The sequence below is a fragment of the Rhinopithecus bieti genome, unplaced genomic scaffold (assembly GCF_001698545.2).
Source record: "Rhinopithecus bieti isolate Rb0 unplaced genomic scaffold, ASM169854v2 scaffold_18153, whole genome shotgun sequence".
Classification (NCBI taxonomy): Eukaryota; Metazoa; Chordata; class Mammalia; order Primates; family Cercopithecidae; genus Rhinopithecus; species Rhinopithecus bieti.
In genome coordinates, this window is record NW_016809139.1 from 913,755 (window position 1) to 930,843 (window position 17,089).

Sequence of the window (17,089 nt, forward strand, 5' to 3'; positions counted from 1 at the left end):
AAAAAAAAAAAAAAAAAAAAAAAAAAAAATTAGAGAAGATATTGAGGAGGAAAGGATAAACAGTAGCATCAGTAACTCCGAAGTCTCTATCTTGCAGACACTATTTTTCAAGGTCTTTTAACAGATATAAATGCTTTTCACATAAGTGAAATATGATAAAAATACACTGGCTTTTATAAATGAGCTCCACTTTCAATATCTTAGAAAATTTCTTTAGCAAAATGATTCTGCCTTTGCAGATTTTAGTTATGGATGAGATATTGCTTAGACAGCACTATTCAACGAGGCCCTAATTAACAACTATTTTTGAGTATCACCTATGGCTCCCATATTCCACATGCAATGTTTTAAGTATCTATGCATATAAAAGATGAGGGACAGCTAAAATTAAAGCACTCTTCCCTCAACTACAGAAGATAGAGAACCAAGAGGGAAATTTCTGGAATCATGAGAAATTCACACACCAACACACAACAAAATACTTCAAAAGACATTGATTGGTGCTACAATTTCAACTTACCTACCATCAGGTTTGATCTGTCTATTTCGTTTTTCTTAAAACACAATGGTTAAGTTAGGGAGCTGTAAATTTAATTCAAGACAACTGTTTTTCCCCATCCCTGCCTCCTTCATGTGCTCTGACAGGCATGCTTTCAAATAAAATTCCACACTGCTTTTTCTCAAATAAAAGGCGTGCTAGTAGCCAAGCACTAGAAAACAAGGCAGCACACACACACGCACACACCCCCCAAAATAAACGTCACACACACACACACACCCCGCAAAATAAATGTGTTTCAGGTTAGGATTATGGTTTTAGTTTTGAGCTTTTAAAAAAGTAGTAAAATTATACATTTAAAAAGATAAAAATACCTTAACTGTGTCCTTTTAAATAAAGGTGAGCTTAGAAGTTAGGACCTTTGAATTCAAAAGTTCCTGTTCACTTTACTGTTAGCCACTGAAATTCTAAAAAAAGAAAAAAGAAAACCAGCAATGAAGGGCATCGAGGGTAGTGCAGACACCAGGGAGACAACCTCTGCCTGCCATTGGCGCCCCTGGTTACTCCTGTCACCACCTCTCGGAGCCAGCAGGGCCTCTCCAGGGAGCCCAGGGCAGGCTCTAGGCAGCTCATCACTGTGGACACCCTGGTGGCTCCAAGACAGCGTAAACGTCCAGGAGACCTGGCTCAGGGTTAGTCTGGGAAAGCCAATGCTGACATAATTTTCAGTGTCTGTAAGTCTCTACTGCTGAGACAGGAATGAACACACTGCCTGACTGAGAGGAAAAGAGACAGCTGCCCAGTCCAGTCATAATTTCATTCTTTTCATTTTTCATTTCTTTCTTTCTTTTTTTTTTCTAAGACAGGATCTCACTCTGTTGCCCAGGCTGGAGTGCAGTGGTACAATCTTGGCTCACTGCAACCTTGACCTCCTGGGCTCAGGTGATCCTCCCACCCCAGCCTCCCAAGTAGCTGGGACCATAGGCGTGCCCCACCTCATCTGGCTGATTTTTTTGTATTTTTGTAGAGATAGGCTTTTGCCATGTTTCCCAGGCTGGTCTTGAAATTCTGGGCTCAAGCAATCCACTAGCCTTGGCCTCCCAAAGTGTTGGGATGACAGGTGTGAGCCCATCAATTCCTCTATGAACGGCTAGGTTTGTGATCGGTAAAGGAGATTAATCTCGCAGAGGGACTCACTTGAAAGGCCCTAGAGACAAGGCCCGGAGAGACCCAGAAACATCACCTTGGGTCCCTTTAGAAGGACTCTCATGTTCTTCTGATAGCCACAGCGCAGCTCAGGTGGTGTTTTTTCATTCGTGAGGATGAAAACATTACAAAATCAAGACAGAGATTAAAGCAGCACACTCCAGAGATACTTGCCACTGAGCAAAGGCTTGTTGAGGGTGTAGAGAGGTGGCAGGTCCTCTATGTTGGAGATCCGCTGGTACATGGCCCTGGAAAGGTGGTCCCCATGGTAGAGGCTGCCCAGGATGATGCTCGAGAAATAAATGGGCTCCACGAAAATGCTGAGCAGAGATCCCTGGATGCCCACCACGTTCCAGCTGGAGGGAGAAGAAAGCAGTCTTCAGGGAGCTCGGACTCAGTGCCGACGCGGGCCAGCCCAAGCCTGAGCGGTTACAGGGATGCACTGACAATTCTGCAGGATCCCAACCAACTGACGAAGGAGCGCAACAAAAGTAATAGACTGATTTAGCAGCTTATGATCACAAAGACAAAAATCTACTTAAAAGTTATTTTATGCTGCGATTTTCTTTACCATTACGCTTCCCATAATCAATGAGCCATGTGTGTTTCTTGTGAGAAAGCTGTGGGAAATATCAGAAAGGAAATTACATATTTATTTCATTATAGCAGGTCCCCTTATCTGAGGTTTCACTTTCAGAGGTTTCAGTTACCCACTGTTAAGCATGATCTGAAGATACTAAATGAAAAATTCCAGAAATAAACACTTCCAGACTTTAAATTGGATGCTGTTCTGAGGAGTGTGATGAAATCGTGCGCCGTCCAGCCCGGGGTGTGAACCATCCACGCTGCAGATGCCGCTGGCCCGTTAGCAGTTGCCTTGGTGACCAGATAGATGGTCGCAGCATCACAGTGCTTGCGCTCAAGTCGCTCTTATTTTATTATTAGTGACTGTTGTTAATCTCTTACTGTGTCTAATTAAAAGTTAAACTTTACATAGGAATGTACTTACAGGAAAAATACTAGCACATACAGGGTTCAGTCCTGTCTACAGTTTCAGGAGTCTACTGGGGGTCTTGAGACACATCTGCGGAGAAGTGGGGACCACTATACCTCTTATAAAAATGATAGCTCTTCAAGGAGCCCTTCAAAACATTCAACTGCTTATTTCCTGTTCTCTGCAAGTGACAATGGCACTGAATGCACAGGGAGAGAGGGTGTGGGGTTTACAGCAGCTGCATGTGTGCGGCTGACATGCATGACACCAACTATGCATGCCAATAGCAACTTAGGTATTCGTTATCAGCTCCAGCACACACATGCCTTCACAATATGCCTGTTCTCTCTTTCTGAGCCCCGCAAACAGCATGCTCTGCTCAGCCTGGGAGTTGCTGTGTCCAGAGCATCCTTTGCTGGGCGCTATATACACATGGTGTGAGGTACTGGGGGGAGACACAGCCTAGGAGCTAAACAATAATGCAATGAAAAGACAAAGAACCGTAAATTGAGGTAAAATCAATTTGGGAGAAAGGGCAGGGTTCTGTGAAAAAGAAAAAGGGGTGTATTGACTTCAAGGAATGCTCCTGGGGTGACCCTGAAGCTCAGCCCCAAAGGAGGGCGCTGTGAGGCCGAGGGAGGAAGGCATGTCCCAACCTAGGGGGCAGGGGACGCAGGACAGCAGTAAGGGCAGCCAGGACAGAGGGGCAGGGCAGGGGCCCCTGAGCAGCTAGGAGCCTGATGAGGGATGGGGCGGTATTCAGATGGCAGAAAGAGGCCTCTGGAGGACTTCTGGAAAGGCAGTGGCTCAATCTAATTTCATAGAAGTGTCTCGGGGGAGGGGCTGGCGAATGTGCATTTCACGAAGTGGTGTTGGCAGTGTGGCACACGCTGCTGCGGGGGAAGATGCTCAGCAGTACAGGTCGGAAATGAGGGTCGACTGGGCAGTGTGCAGACAGGGAGGCCTGGACAGATGAGAAACATTCGGGCTTAGATCTGTGGATGTGGCAGGACTTGAGATTGGAGGAGGCTGATGCCCAGGCTGGAACCAGCCTTCATATATCCCCCCGTCCTCACTCACTCCACGGCACAGTCTCTGCCTGACAATGCCCACAGTTGTATTTGGAGGCCTGAAGTCTCAGGGCCACTGCACGCCCCCTCAAGAGCCTAGCGGGGCAGAGCTGACAAGTGGGTGAGGCAGCACAGGACAAACAGCCGCCAACCTCACCTGTCTAAGCCTCATTCTGGATCTGCTCCAGCGCCGAACTCCAGCTGCTCAGTCCCCACTCTGGGGTCACCCTCGCCCTGCTCATCCCTGTCATAACAGTCGTCAGCAGATCTCCTGGGATCCACTTTTAGAAGAGATCTAGGACCTGACTTTCGGCCACTGCTACTGCTAGGCTGGGTCAAGTCACGCCACCCTGTCTGTGTCACGGCACCCTCTCCTAAGGGGAACCTGACGCCTGCCCCAAGCCCTCTCCTCTTGACCCCTGTGAACACGTGGGCCAGCGCAGGCCATTCCTTGGCACAAAACAGTCTACTGGCTCCCAAGAAAATGCCGGCAGTCCTTCCAGCCAGATCCCCCAGCCCTGTCACCTCTCACCCTGTACCTGTCCCCAAGCTTCTGGCCACCCTCAGGGACCTCCTTGCTGCTTGCCCAAAGCTTCTGTCCATAGGTCCATCAGCTGGAACACCGATCCCAGAGGCGGCCATATCTGCCCCCACTTTAGGTCCCTGTACAAAAGCCCTTCTGAGGGAGGCCTCCCTTCCCAGCCACTCAAGCCTTTTGCTTACCTGCTGCCTGAGGCCTCCCTTCCCTGCCACCCAAGGCTTCCACCCCCATTCTGACCTCCATGTAATTTACAGGTCCATGTCGGGCTATCCGCCTCATCCTACCTCAGCACAGGAAGAGGTTTCTGTCGGCTTTCTTTACTGACCTATCCCAGCACTCACAATATGTACCTGGCACACACACAAGATCAATAAATGTGTCGAATGGACATATCCTCCAATTCCTATGACACGTTCTTTCCACCTTCCAAAACGGAAATGAAAATGCAGGTTTCCCGAACTTACAGAAAAAGCATGAAGTGATTCAATGCCTCTAAGAAACACAAGCCTATTTCTTCTCTAGATTAGAAGCCTCTATGCACTTAGAGCATGTTTAAGCTGAATTCAGTCTTCGGGACAAACTTGAAAGCAGTGATCCTGCAGAAACCTACATTTGTTAGGAGTCCTTAATTCTGAACACATGCTTTGTAAGAGAATTCCAGGAGTGTGTCTACAGCTCTGCAGAGGCCCTGGGTGGGAAATGGTGTGGCACCAGCTCCCACCAATGCACCTCACAAAGGACAGCTGGGACACACGTCATCAGGATGAAATCGCCTAGCGCCAGTGAGAGGGTGTCAGGCACAGTCAGCGTCCATGCAAGTAAAACAAGTAAAGCTCTGCAAAGACTGCGGGCAGGACATCTCCTAGAGATACCCACTACACGTCCACAGCCACCTGTCCTGCGGACCCCACGGGAGGTGTCCACTCACAGCGTGCCGTGAAGTGTCTGGCTGACACCCGAGGAACCTACAGGTGTCCCCACTCTCATAGCATGGCCTCAGGCTCACTGCGCCCGGGTCTAGGCATCTGTGCCTGGCCTTACTCATCTTTCATTTTCCTTGTGCCATTTCTTTTTTTTTTTTGAGATGGAGTCTTGCTCTGTCGCCCGAGCTGGAGTGCAGTGGCACGATCTCAGCTCACTGCAAGCTCCGCCTCCCGGGTTCACGCCATTCTCCTGCCTCAGCCTCCGGAGCAGCTGGGACCACAGGCGCCCACCACCTCGCCCGGCTAGTTCTCTGCATTTTTAGTAGAGACGGGGTTTCACCGTGTTAGCCAGGATGGTCTTGATCTCCTGACCTCGTGATCCGCCCGTCTCGGCCTCCCAAAGTGCTGGGATTACAGGCTTGAGCCACCGCGCCCGGCCTCTTGTGCCATTTCTTTAGGAAAAGAGTCCAGAGTGCTATCATCTGATCTGTCCCCTGATCCAGCAAAGGGCCTGACCTGAGAGGCTGAGCTGCAGACAGGCGTCGGCCAGACCACACAGGGCAGGAGAACTACTCTGACCCAAACCACAGCCTCCGCAGCCAGGCTTTGAGGGAAGGACTACAGCTTCCTAGTGGTTGCCCCACACCCACCCCTTCCTGCTTCCAACCCAGGACCAGCCAGAGATGCCCCTGGGTTCCTCAAACAGCTGCACGGGAGGCCACCTTCTGCAGAGCCCATCTTGGCTTCCTCTACCTCTATCAGAACATACCCAAAGCCTCCCTTTTTCCCTACAATAAAGCCATCCCCCTTCCTGTGCCTGCCTTTGAGTCTGCCCATCACAGTGGTCCGGCCCCCTTGCCGTAGCCGACTCTGAACAGACAGGCTGCTGGTCCTCCTTTGGATGATCTTGTTTGTTCCCACAGCTCTGTGCAGCTGAGGACACAGGCCGAGGTCATCTGAACCAAGACTCTCGTTCCTTCCCATGGCTCCCGTGCCAACATAATCACCGAGGGGTGGCCAACCCCATGGGAGCCTCTCACCCCATGGTCCTGCGGACAACTCTCTGGGGCTGCGTTCACCGCCAAACTGCCTGCCAGTGGGACGGACACCCTGGTGACCTCCAGTGGCAGTGCCATGGCTCCCACCCCACCCCCAGCCTACCGTGGCCCTGGGCCCTCCATAAGGGAAACAGGTCAGCCTCACCCAGCCCCATCCACCTAGCCCTCCAAGGTGGCTGCTCCCCACTCTCCACTCTCCCAGAGCAGGGACACAGCTGCAGCCAACTGGCCCACCAGGGCTCTTTCTGGGCAACTTTTCTGGCCATTTGCTATTTCTTGGCCCCCCATGCCGTCTCTTCTAAGAATATCCCTTGTCCTAGGTTCTATCAGCTTGTGCTTGTTTCTTCCTTGAGGTAAAGTCTAGTTACTATATAATAAAAGGCTTGGATCTTAAGGGTTCAGGTCCATGAGCCCCGACTTCTACATTTATGTGTGTGACATCCCCACACCCCAGCAAGGATCCTCCAAATGCACAGCTTTGTGCTTTGCAGGTGCAGGAATCAGCTTATAACCAAGTCAAATCCTTTGTTGGTCACATGAGACATCAGAAATCTCTTCCCAATATGTGGCTTTTCTTTTCCAAATATGTGGGTTATAGTAAATAAGTCTTGAAATTTTAGCTTAGTCAAATTTATTCACTTTTCTTTATAATTTGGGTTTTCTGTGCCTTATTGAAGAACCCTGCTTGAGACCAGAAACACTGCCAGGCACTGCTCTGCGTACTGAGGTCCTTAACTGGCCTGGCATGTGCTTTGTGGATAGTGTATGGCGGGCTGCTTCTCTGCACAGACAGCCTGTTGTGTGCAGGGAGGTGGCCACAGGGAGCCCTTGCCCCTTACCGTGCAATCTTGTCACTGCAGGACATGGTGAGCAGCCGCTCTCCTTGCAGCACCCCGTCCCACGTTTGGATGCTCGCATTGGAGCGCACTGGAATCGTCCCCTCACCAGACTCTATTTTGGTCCGTAGCTGTCCTCTTGCTTTACGATTTGGGTGTCTATCTGCTGGTTCTAAGAGAGAAAAAAGAGTTAAAACTCCACAGGTAGTAAACCATCTATTTGATTTACTGAAAAGCACATCTAACAATAGCTTATAAATTTAAAATATAGTTTGTGCATATAAATGCACGTTTATGCCATACATACAAAATACACATACCAAATAAGTATGTGAAACTAAGACGCTGAGTATGATGGCTCACACCTGTAATCTCAGCACTTTGGGAGGCTGAGGCAGGTGGATCGCTTGAGCCCAGGAGTTTAAGACCAGCCTGGGCAACACGGTGAAACCCCATCTCTACAAAAAATACAAAAATTAGCCAGGTATAGTGGTACATGCCTGTGATCCCAGCTCCTTGGAAGGTTGAGGTGGAAGGATCGCTTAAGAGCCCAGGAGGTCGAGGCTGCAGTGAGCCATGATTGCACCACTGCACTCCAGCCTGGGTGACAGAGCGAGACCCTGTCTCAAAAAAAAAAACAAACAATTACATGAAATTGAGTAGGAAGGACATAACACAAACAAAATTCACAAAAGTGGTCTCCAAGGGAGTTGGGGAAATGGGGTTTTCACTTTAACTGAAATGATTTATTTCTATAGGACAAAATACTAACATTTGCTAATTCTGGGTGATGGATACTTGGGTGTTTGCTATGTTTTTTTCCTCTATATTTTTAAAATTTCCAACATAAATCTAGACAGATGCAGAAATAAACCCATGGAAAGTATGGTAAAACACCCATAGTGAGTATTTCTGGGTTACAGGAATATGGGTGATTTTAACGTTCCTTCTTATATTTTAAAAATATTTAGCAATATTCCACAGTGAGTATGCCTGTTGCTTTTATAATCAAGGAAAGTAATGTAATAAAACGTTCCATTTGGAATAAACAATGCCTAAGAGCTTGGGAGAAGGGATGTGGATATGAAACACTAAAAAACAAAAGTGCTAACCTCAAATATAAAGAAGGATGGAAAAAAATATGATCACAATAGCGGTTTCACTTTTCATTAGTGTCTATCTGCTGCTGAAATATCAGGCAAATAAATACTTTAATTACACATTTAGCAAATTAGAATTCCTCAGAAATATGGAGGATCACATATACCTCTGATATAGAGATATTTATTACCCAAATCTAAATACAGATACAATTTTAATCCAATACTCTCGCTCCATTCTAATTACTTGGTTAATTACAATCAGCATTTTTCATTCATTAAAGTTTTCTAATTAAGTTATTAATTGGAAAGAAAAAAAGTCCATGCTTTTATAGAGACTCTTATCAGATCCACATCCAAGTCTAAAATTAAAAAGAGAAAAAAGGAAAAGGGATTTAAAATAGGTTAGTTCTTTTATCTGTTACTTCACACAGATACATTTTCTTGAGAAACTGGCTTATTGAAGAATCTCGTCTCATACCTTCCAGGATTGGTTCATGTGGTGAGAAGATTCTGGCATCTCCACAGGGAGAGGTGCTGATGTACAGATGAAACTGGACATTATCCTTCAGCCTAAACCCTCCTCGCTCTGATTTCTGAAAGATGGATCTTTTTTGATCATCTTTGTTACTGAAAGGAAAAAAGTTGCAAAAGTAACATTTAAAGCTATATATAGTTAAATTTTAGTCTATCATAGTTTAAAATAATTTTCAGAGGCTAGTATTTTCAACAGGGGAAAGATAAGTTTGAACTGGAATATTTATTTTACATGTTTAGGGTAATTAATACAGTTCTTGTCCACTCAATAATGGATATGTCATCAGAATGTGAGTAACTTTTCCTTCTTCCAGTTTATGACTTCAGAACAGAAAGAGCACATACAAAAAATGGCATTGTAAAGAAAAGGAGTTTGGACACAAGACTAGCTCTTTCTAGAAATAGTGACTAGAATAAAACTTACCATCTTTACCTGGCATTTTGGGAACTTCTATTTATACTGCATACAACAAAATCACATGGTCTTAAACACAGACTTGAAATTTATGACCATGTCATGTTATTGTATGTATGTGTGCATATGTTTGTTGAGCATTGTGGGAGAATGGGATCCAGCCTTATTGTTACTAAAGTTATTATTTTGAGAGATTTTCCATGATTACAGAAACAATGAAAGGTTTTGCAATAGTTTTCTAATAGAAGAATATTTTAATAGCTTCCTGTCCTTATTTGTTTACTAAACTTACTTTAAGTAAAGCTCAAGTTGTGTATAAAGAAATCTGAGCAAGGATCTCCGAGATATTATTTCTGCATGGCAGTCATTTAATGCAAGGCCGCGATCACTCATGTATTCACCATTAATACATTTTGTTCCTGTAGAAACACTTATCACCTTGGCATCTTTAACATCTGTGCCTGAAAAAAAAAAAAAGAGAGATACTATTTTCTGTAATTCACAGTAATGTTTGCCTAACTGTGCTCCTAAAGTCTGACCCTTATTCTCAGTGACTTAACTTTTCAGTGGCCAACAGACTTTTCAAGCTCATCTTCATGCATATTCTTATCACCTATTTTTTTAAGTGGGCAAATGTATATACTGCAAACAACTTCCTATTGAGGACTCACTTTGTGACATTTCTGGAAAGCCAGCCATCCTCACTGCTTAGTGCATAGACACTGAACTCAAGGAAGTAATTTCCTCTGGTATGCAATAGCATCTTTTCTTGAATGCCCACAACTAGAACACAGCTGGGCAACACTATGGAAAGGTAGACTCACTGGTCTGGTAATTAATCTTGACATCAAATATCCAAGTACTAAAGAGGATAGGAAGGAGGGGTCAACAGCACCCAGAGGAATAAGAAGGAAAACAGAATTAACTTGCGATGTTTTCATTAGTAAACTGTCACCATGTAACCATACTGGGAGTGAAATCACAAGCAGTGGTGATCTCCCATAAACATATCACTCTGTCTCAACTTTGTGAGATAAACCGCTGACCAGAGGTGTGATGCCGGAACCCTGGAAGTTACCTGCTGGGAGACTCGCATTCACTACAGCTGAACCAACAGTGTGCACACCATGTGGCAGGTATGCACCAGGTCTTTTAGGTAAATTGTCCTCACTGCATTCCCACGATGTCCTCTGAGGCTCATGCTACTTAACATCTCCACTGTATAGATGAGGGAACTGAGGCACAGAGACCTCCTAACCTGCCCAAGGCCACTCAACCAGCAGGAGCCCCTGAACCAGCTGTCTGGGGTGCCAAGTGCTCCAGCATCTATGGCTCTGAGCAAGTGGTCTCGGTGAAATACACACTAAGACGTAAAATGTTCTCAGAAGGTGATCAGCCTCTTCTAAGGTGGTTAAAAAACAACAACAACAACAACAACAACAAAAACGATGAAAGAACACGACCAGCTCACTCACCCAGGCTGCTGGAAGAGGCAGGGAGTCTTACCTAGGGAACTACTCTATTCAGTAGTTGTGGTGTTCACCTTTGATTAATGTAAAAGATAGCAGTAAGGAGAGAGGTAAAGGGGGAGAAAATACAGGTACAAAACATTAGAAAGAAGCTGCTGTTTGAGTACTTCCTCCTCCCCAGACACGGCACAGCAAGGAAACAAGTCATGAGCAGAACAGCCAGGTTTCCTAGGGCAGCAAGAGGTGGGTCAGTGAAGAGGGCTGCAGAGTCTGATAGAGGTGACCCCTCAGGGGGAAAGGACAAGAAAGGCACATACCAAGAACTGGGGTGTTTCTCCTGGGCTGATAGATGTAGACAGAGAAAACGTCCCCAGCTTCCTCCCTTACCTCTAGGGCCTGCTTCCTGCATCTGGCTGTCTAGGCTGGGCTGAGCAGATGCTGGGCACAGAGGTGGCCCCACATGACGGGGGTCCTCTCCCTGAGTCTTGCTCCACCCTGGGGAGCCAGGCCCTGGTCAAGGATGTGGCTTCCTTTGAGCTACCCACAGAGACATACTGCCGCGTGTTCTTACTCCCGGGATGTGGGAAGAGGATTCGGGGGTTCCTTTTGCTACTGGAAACTTCTAGACTAATTTAACAGGGTTTCTTCTACCATTCTACCATTTTTTTTCCCCCACAGATTTTCTACTCTTGCTAGAGCTTTCTCCCTCCTCAAAAGAAGTCACACAGAAACTTGTCTGGCATCGTTAACATTAACTGATACAACAGATAGGCCCTACTTTCAAATAAAACCAGAATTAGTAAGCCCCCTGCCATCTTCCAGAGCAGATTGAGGCCATTCACAGGACGAAGATGACAGGAATCAAATAGTATGCTTTCTTCAAATACAACAAACTTAGGTTAAAAAGATGAACATTTGGGGGAAAAAGCTTGTAAGTGCAGTTCCTAAACTTGCATATGGCAGACATTTTGAAGAAGAAAGGAAGCAACCATCTCCCGCTGGTATGACACAGTGGTTTCTGTCAACTGAGAACATTTCACACTTGTCAGACATGAAAACAGGCAGGGTTACACACAACACCAAGATGGTTACCTGTTGTCATGACGACTCCAGCCAGCACTTTTCTGCGAGCGTGAGGGGAGGAGAAGTTGTCGGTCAGGTCACCGAACTTACCCAGGACCAGGCGTGAGACAGCGTCAGCTAAAACCTGTGTGGGAAGCACAGATGCAGGTTAGGGGCCAAGTGCAGCTGGGAGCAGGGCTCACTCTCTGAATGCTATATGCACTCTCCCTTATGGAGTGATACAGGCTGCTTCTCATCTGGAAAACCACACAGGTAAATCTGACAAACAAGTATGTGTGTATGTTTCTTCCAGAACATTCCTTGGAAATAGACACCCCAGGATCCTGCCAGGCTCTGGCTGAGTCCTTCGCCACCCGCATGGGGCCAGTGTGGAGTGTGGGCACCACACACGAGCATCCCTCCAATCCTCACCGCAGGCCAGCCCAGCCCTCAGGAGGAAACCGAGGCAAACAGAGGAAAACTGCCTGCCTAGGGCCACCTGCCCACACCTACACCCACCTAGTATGGCCCTTCCACCCCCTTTGCCCTCTTTCACGTGCACACACGGTGTGGCTCAGTCAGCTCCAGGTCACACACAGCCGGGAGCAGAGCCCAGGGTGATGTGCAAAATCACAGGCAAGAGAAAGGAGCAGCTTGGAGATGTGGTCCAGGGAAAGAAGCCACAGGCTGCGCACAGCACCTCCCTCAAAGGCGCCACCGAGAGGTTCTCAGTCACTCCAGCCTCTCCACACAAACGTGCTCTGTCTGCGCTCACTCGCCCAGATGGCACGACAGAATCATGTACCAGAGGACAGCACAGGGAGGGAAAGCGCTTAGATGTCCGGAACACCTGAACAGGTATATGTTCAGGTCAAGACAGACACCTGTTTTAAGGTGCTTCTGAGAACAGATATATTTGTTGCATTTTGGACGTGGTCTTATGGTTTATGATTTATCTGGGATATAATGAGCCCATGGCATTTTGGGAAATGATGTCTGCTGGGAAGTCGGTATTAAGAGCCAGTTTCAACTCTTGTCCCACCAATTTCACACTTGTCTGGAAAATCAAATAACCACTAGGAAAACCCAGCATCCCCAGGTTGGTCCTTAATAAAATATTTCCGAAATGAATAGAAAAGATAGTTGTCAGGATGTTTTCCTCTTATCATTGCACCAGCAAATATCAGTGAGCCCCATAGGACAGTGTTCAAGACAAGTCATGTGGAGAATGGCTTTGGTGGCAGGGATCCATGCACCCGCAGGCAGCGGCATCCGCAATGCAGGGGTGAGCGGATGCAGGGAACTGAGTCTGTGACAGAAACACAGGACGAGGCCAGGGTGCCAGAGGGAAGGGGTAACACATTCGAATTGGCCAGGGCGCCAGAGGGAAAGGGTGATTCACTCGAACTGAGAGAGAGAAAAAGTCGTAAGAAGATTAGGGATAAGCCAGAGGAAATAAAAGTTTCCATTTCATATAAGAATAGGCAAATCTCCAAATTTTCAAAGAGAGGCGAAGAAATCTAACTTCAGAGTGAGCTCCGAGAGCCTTGAGAGGAAGGTCTGGTGCTGGGGCTGATGCTGGTGAGCATCCGAGGCGCATGGCCAGGGCTCAGCCCCTCCCCTTGAGGGGATGACTGGTCTCACCCTGCATGGTTAATGAAGGACTTCCCTCTTAATTTGGAGGACAGATATAAGAACAAAAGAAACATGCTCTTAAGAGTTAAACCCATGCCACACAGTCCCAGGCAGCACCATTTACCTGCAATGACACGCAGGGATGTCTGACCTACGTCCTTCAAGGATTACTCTAGAAAAAGAGTGAGGGTTTTCTACCCACCCTAGAATGCACATTTTGAAATTTCCTGTCAGAAGACAATAGAACCCAGCAACAAAGCCCAAAGGATGGGTTCTGAGAGGGCCACCTGGGTCCTACAAGGAACACATGTCACATTCCTGGGCTACCCTGGGGGCTCTGAAGACACAAGGTGGCAGGGTCCTCTGGCAGAGACTAGAAGTGGAGCTCCATCCCCTCATGCCCTAGTGGTTCTGGACATGAGGCCTAGAGCCTGGTGTTCAGTACCTACAGAGCCCAGAGGAACATGGCATCAGGGGGCTGAGATGGCCCTGCCCACCTCCACCCCTCCCCAGGCTGGAGACCAACAGATGCCCCTCCAGCCTTCCCATGCCAGGGGCTCTGGTCCTGCTCCACACAGAAGTCACTGAAGGCACACCGCCAAGCCAGGGAGGCAGGGCTGACGTCTATACTGGGGCTTCTATTTGCGTCCGCCTAAGGTGCTCCCAGCCTACATACTAAAGGCTCAGACATCTGGGATCCACGGCATTTGATGTCATTTCAATGGTTTTATATGTCACTCTGTCAATATTAAGGGAAGACAAGTCACATCAGACAATATTTTGAACTTAGGCTTTAATATTTTAGCAAAGAGTAACTCTGAAAAATAAAAAATCACATGGGATCTAGCACCACTGATTTGTTAAAGTACAAATGGACTAATAATCCTTATGAACAATGTTGATGAGAAGTTAATAAGGGAAGCAAGTATTTGGTTTGTTAAAAAAATCAATGAAATACCTTGAATATATTGTTTTATACTGATGTCGTATTTGGTTCCTTTAGGCAAAATAAAATACATTTCCTTCCTTTAAAACAGAACTCCTGGTCATCTCAGACTACAACTGCACAGAGGTTATTCTAATTGTAGACAACAGCAAAAAGGAAACTATAAGACACTTGGATTCTTCCAGGGGAATACAAGTCACCTTCAAGTCTTCTGGTCAAGGGCAGTATACATGCTATCTTCGAAGTGAAGACGACTCTGATACAAAGGAATAAATGAATAGAGGGTCAAAAGAATAATTTTTGCAATAGACCAGAAGAATTTTGGATTTCCAAGAAAAGAAGCAACACATAATCAGAGTTTTAGGATTTAGAGATGAGAACTAAAGGCGATTTTCTCCTTTACTTTTTCTCTTTCATGTAAGCCAATCTGAGCCCACCCTGGAACTTCCCCTTCCTTCATCCTGATTTCACTAGGCTGGGGGAGGGAGGGGAAGGTCAAATGGAAGATGGCTGCCCACCTCCAGCCTGGGCAAGCGGGGAAGTCCTCATAAAGCCTATGTAGGAAATTCAAAGTAGAGACTCCCAGGCAACTGGCAGGCCCTAGAACAGTTGTTGGAGGCCCCTCTCTCCCTGCCCTCTGATAGGTGCTCACTGCTGTGCTGCCTCATTCTCTGCTTCGAGTGGCTCCTTGGCTGAGGGACAGCGAACAGCCACCAGCCAGTCATGTGGGAGCCCAGAGGCTGCCATCCTGATTCAGACTTGGGTTTTCAGCTGCTGACGGGTTGATGTTACTTATCTTGAATGTGAGATTCCTGGATGAGACCTTTGAAGGAAAATGGTGCTGAACTGGGGGCAAGGTTTCAAAGACTGGGCTCTTCTTCCCTCTCTCCTACTAAAGGCTTGCTGTGGGATGAGGGTCATCGGTTGGGGCGGGGTGGGTTGCCTAATGGGAAGGGAGTTATGGATAGTGTTGTAAACACTGCCCTGGTGGACGGGGCCTCAGGTGTCCCTGCCTTGCACTGCGACAGACCCAGCATGCACTAGGATGCAGACGGCTTCTCAGTGGCCACATGGCCATGGAAATCAAGGAAAGGCTGCCCCAGCAGCCAGACTTACCAGTAACTCCTCCTGATGGGGACAGAGTGATGTCAAGGGGGAAAGTCAATAGTAATCCTGAAACTAAAATGTTGTCTAGAAGCATTACCAAGAGCAATGACCCTGTGTTTTAAAGCAGCAGCACCGTTCCTCACCTGCGGTAAATGCAGCTGAAGACCCTCACTGGGAATAGGCTGGCGAGATGGCGTCTGATCCAAGTGCAAGTTAAAAATGGTGGCCAGGGCAGACTGTGCAGCCCGGGCCTTGGCAAGCTTCTTGTTTCTCCCCGAGCCTTCAAAGAACTGACCATCCACGACCACAGACATGACGAAGCTCTTGGCATGACTCTCCCCACTCTCAGAGAGGAAGTCATACTTGAGTCCTGGGCGCAGTTCGTTCAAGATCATCACGGGATTCTTCCCACTCGGGGGTGGGAATGGTGGTAAGACAGGGAGAGGAGGCTGGGCTAGGCTGGCAGGCACTGGGGAGGCCGACAAGCTGAGGTCCCCGCTGGAACTGAAGGAGTCATCCCCGTTGGAACCCACGTAAAAGGGAGGCTCCGCCTTGTCAGGAGTTTCAAAACCATTGAAGAGCGTGTCAGGGAAGTCAGCCTGGTCAGATGTGAAGTCCGTGTTGACAGAGAGGGTCCTCCCCATGGCCAGGTGGGCCTCAGAGGCATTAGGAAACTGAACGAAAGATCTCAAGGCCTTCTCAGCAGCATGGAGTTTGGCCTTTTTCTTTGTGGGACCAGAGCCCTCAAAAACCTGGCCATTCACCTCCACAGACATGACAAACAAAGGCGCATGCACGGGCCCAGTCTGGGACAGGAGCGTGTACTGCAAACCAGGCTTGATCTCATTCAGCTGCATCAGGGCGTTCTTGGGTAGGACGGGCCCTGGTGTTTTCCTCCTTTTCTTCAGGCGGTACTTGGAGTGGCCATTGCTGCCCTCCTCCAGGGACCGCTTTCTGCCGGGGCCACCACCACCCCCATTGGAGAGCTGAGAGCCCTCGCCAGGCCCAGGTGTGCTGCCATCCTTGGGGGACACGTTGTCCAGATTGCGGTTTTCCTTCACATCAGTGCTGCTGGAACCTGTGGTGCCCAGAAAGAGTAACTTACAATGCCTTCGTTGCAGGATCTTGTAAATGCAAAATTTATAGATTCCTTTAGCTCTCTTTGTAACTGGTTAAGTGATGTGTGCTTATAAATTTTATTCCTTGATGTATACATGAAGAGTTAGACATTTAGTTAAAGAACTATCAGCCTCAACTAAACAAGTAATTTGACACTTTGCTCAGTGACTAATACCATTTCTATTCAGTGTCACCAACTGCTTTTGCTTTAAAATCTTTAAGTAATTTTTTTTTCTGAGAATATTCTGAAGTATCTGGACTTTTTCAACCTTATCAAAATGTGGGATACATTAATCCAGAAAGACCTTACATATTAATAAGGTCTTTATAATGAAATGACAATTTAATATCAATATATGGATAAATGTATATTTACTTTAGCATTTTCCTTTCACTATTGTTTACCCTCATGCTATCTATGGGATTTAAATTGCAGTGTCTCTCAGAAAACTATTTTAAAACTTGCATCCACAGATAATTAGTTTTCAGATTTAAAATATTCAATCAATAAATGCAATTATTTGATTTAGTTTATGAACCAATCTTTAAAAGCTGCTTATGTAATTGTGTAA

At 46.9% G+C, this 17,089-nt stretch overlaps 1 protein-coding gene across 11 annotated transcripts in view; it reads right to left on the reverse strand.

Moving 5' to 3' along the window:
• Positions 1 to 17,089, reverse strand: part of ADARB1 (adenosine deaminase RNA specific B1) — a 138,700-nt gene that overhangs the window by 23,307 nt on the left and 98,304 nt on the right. For 8 of the 11 annotated variants that reach the window (XM_017888759.1, XM_017888761.1, XM_017888753.1 and 5 more), the window contains 7 exons: positions 15,542 to 16,476; positions 11,741 to 11,855; positions 9,472 to 9,640; positions 8,709 to 8,857; positions 7,628 to 7,747; positions 7,131 to 7,299; positions 1,880 to 2,061 (listed from right to left, as the gene is read on the reverse strand). In XM_017888759.1, coding sequence (XP_017744248.1) covers positions 1,880 to 2,061; positions 7,131 to 7,299; positions 7,628 to 7,747; positions 8,709 to 8,857; positions 9,472 to 9,640; positions 11,741 to 11,855; positions 15,542 to 16,476 — 1,839 coding nt within the window. The remainder of the gene's footprint in view (positions 1 to 1,879; positions 2,062 to 7,130; positions 7,300 to 7,627; positions 7,748 to 8,708; positions 8,858 to 9,471; positions 9,641 to 11,740; positions 11,856 to 15,541; positions 16,477 to 17,089) is intronic. The other 3 variants (XM_017888760.1, XM_017888763.1, XM_017888754.1) reach the window with 1 other exon arrangement.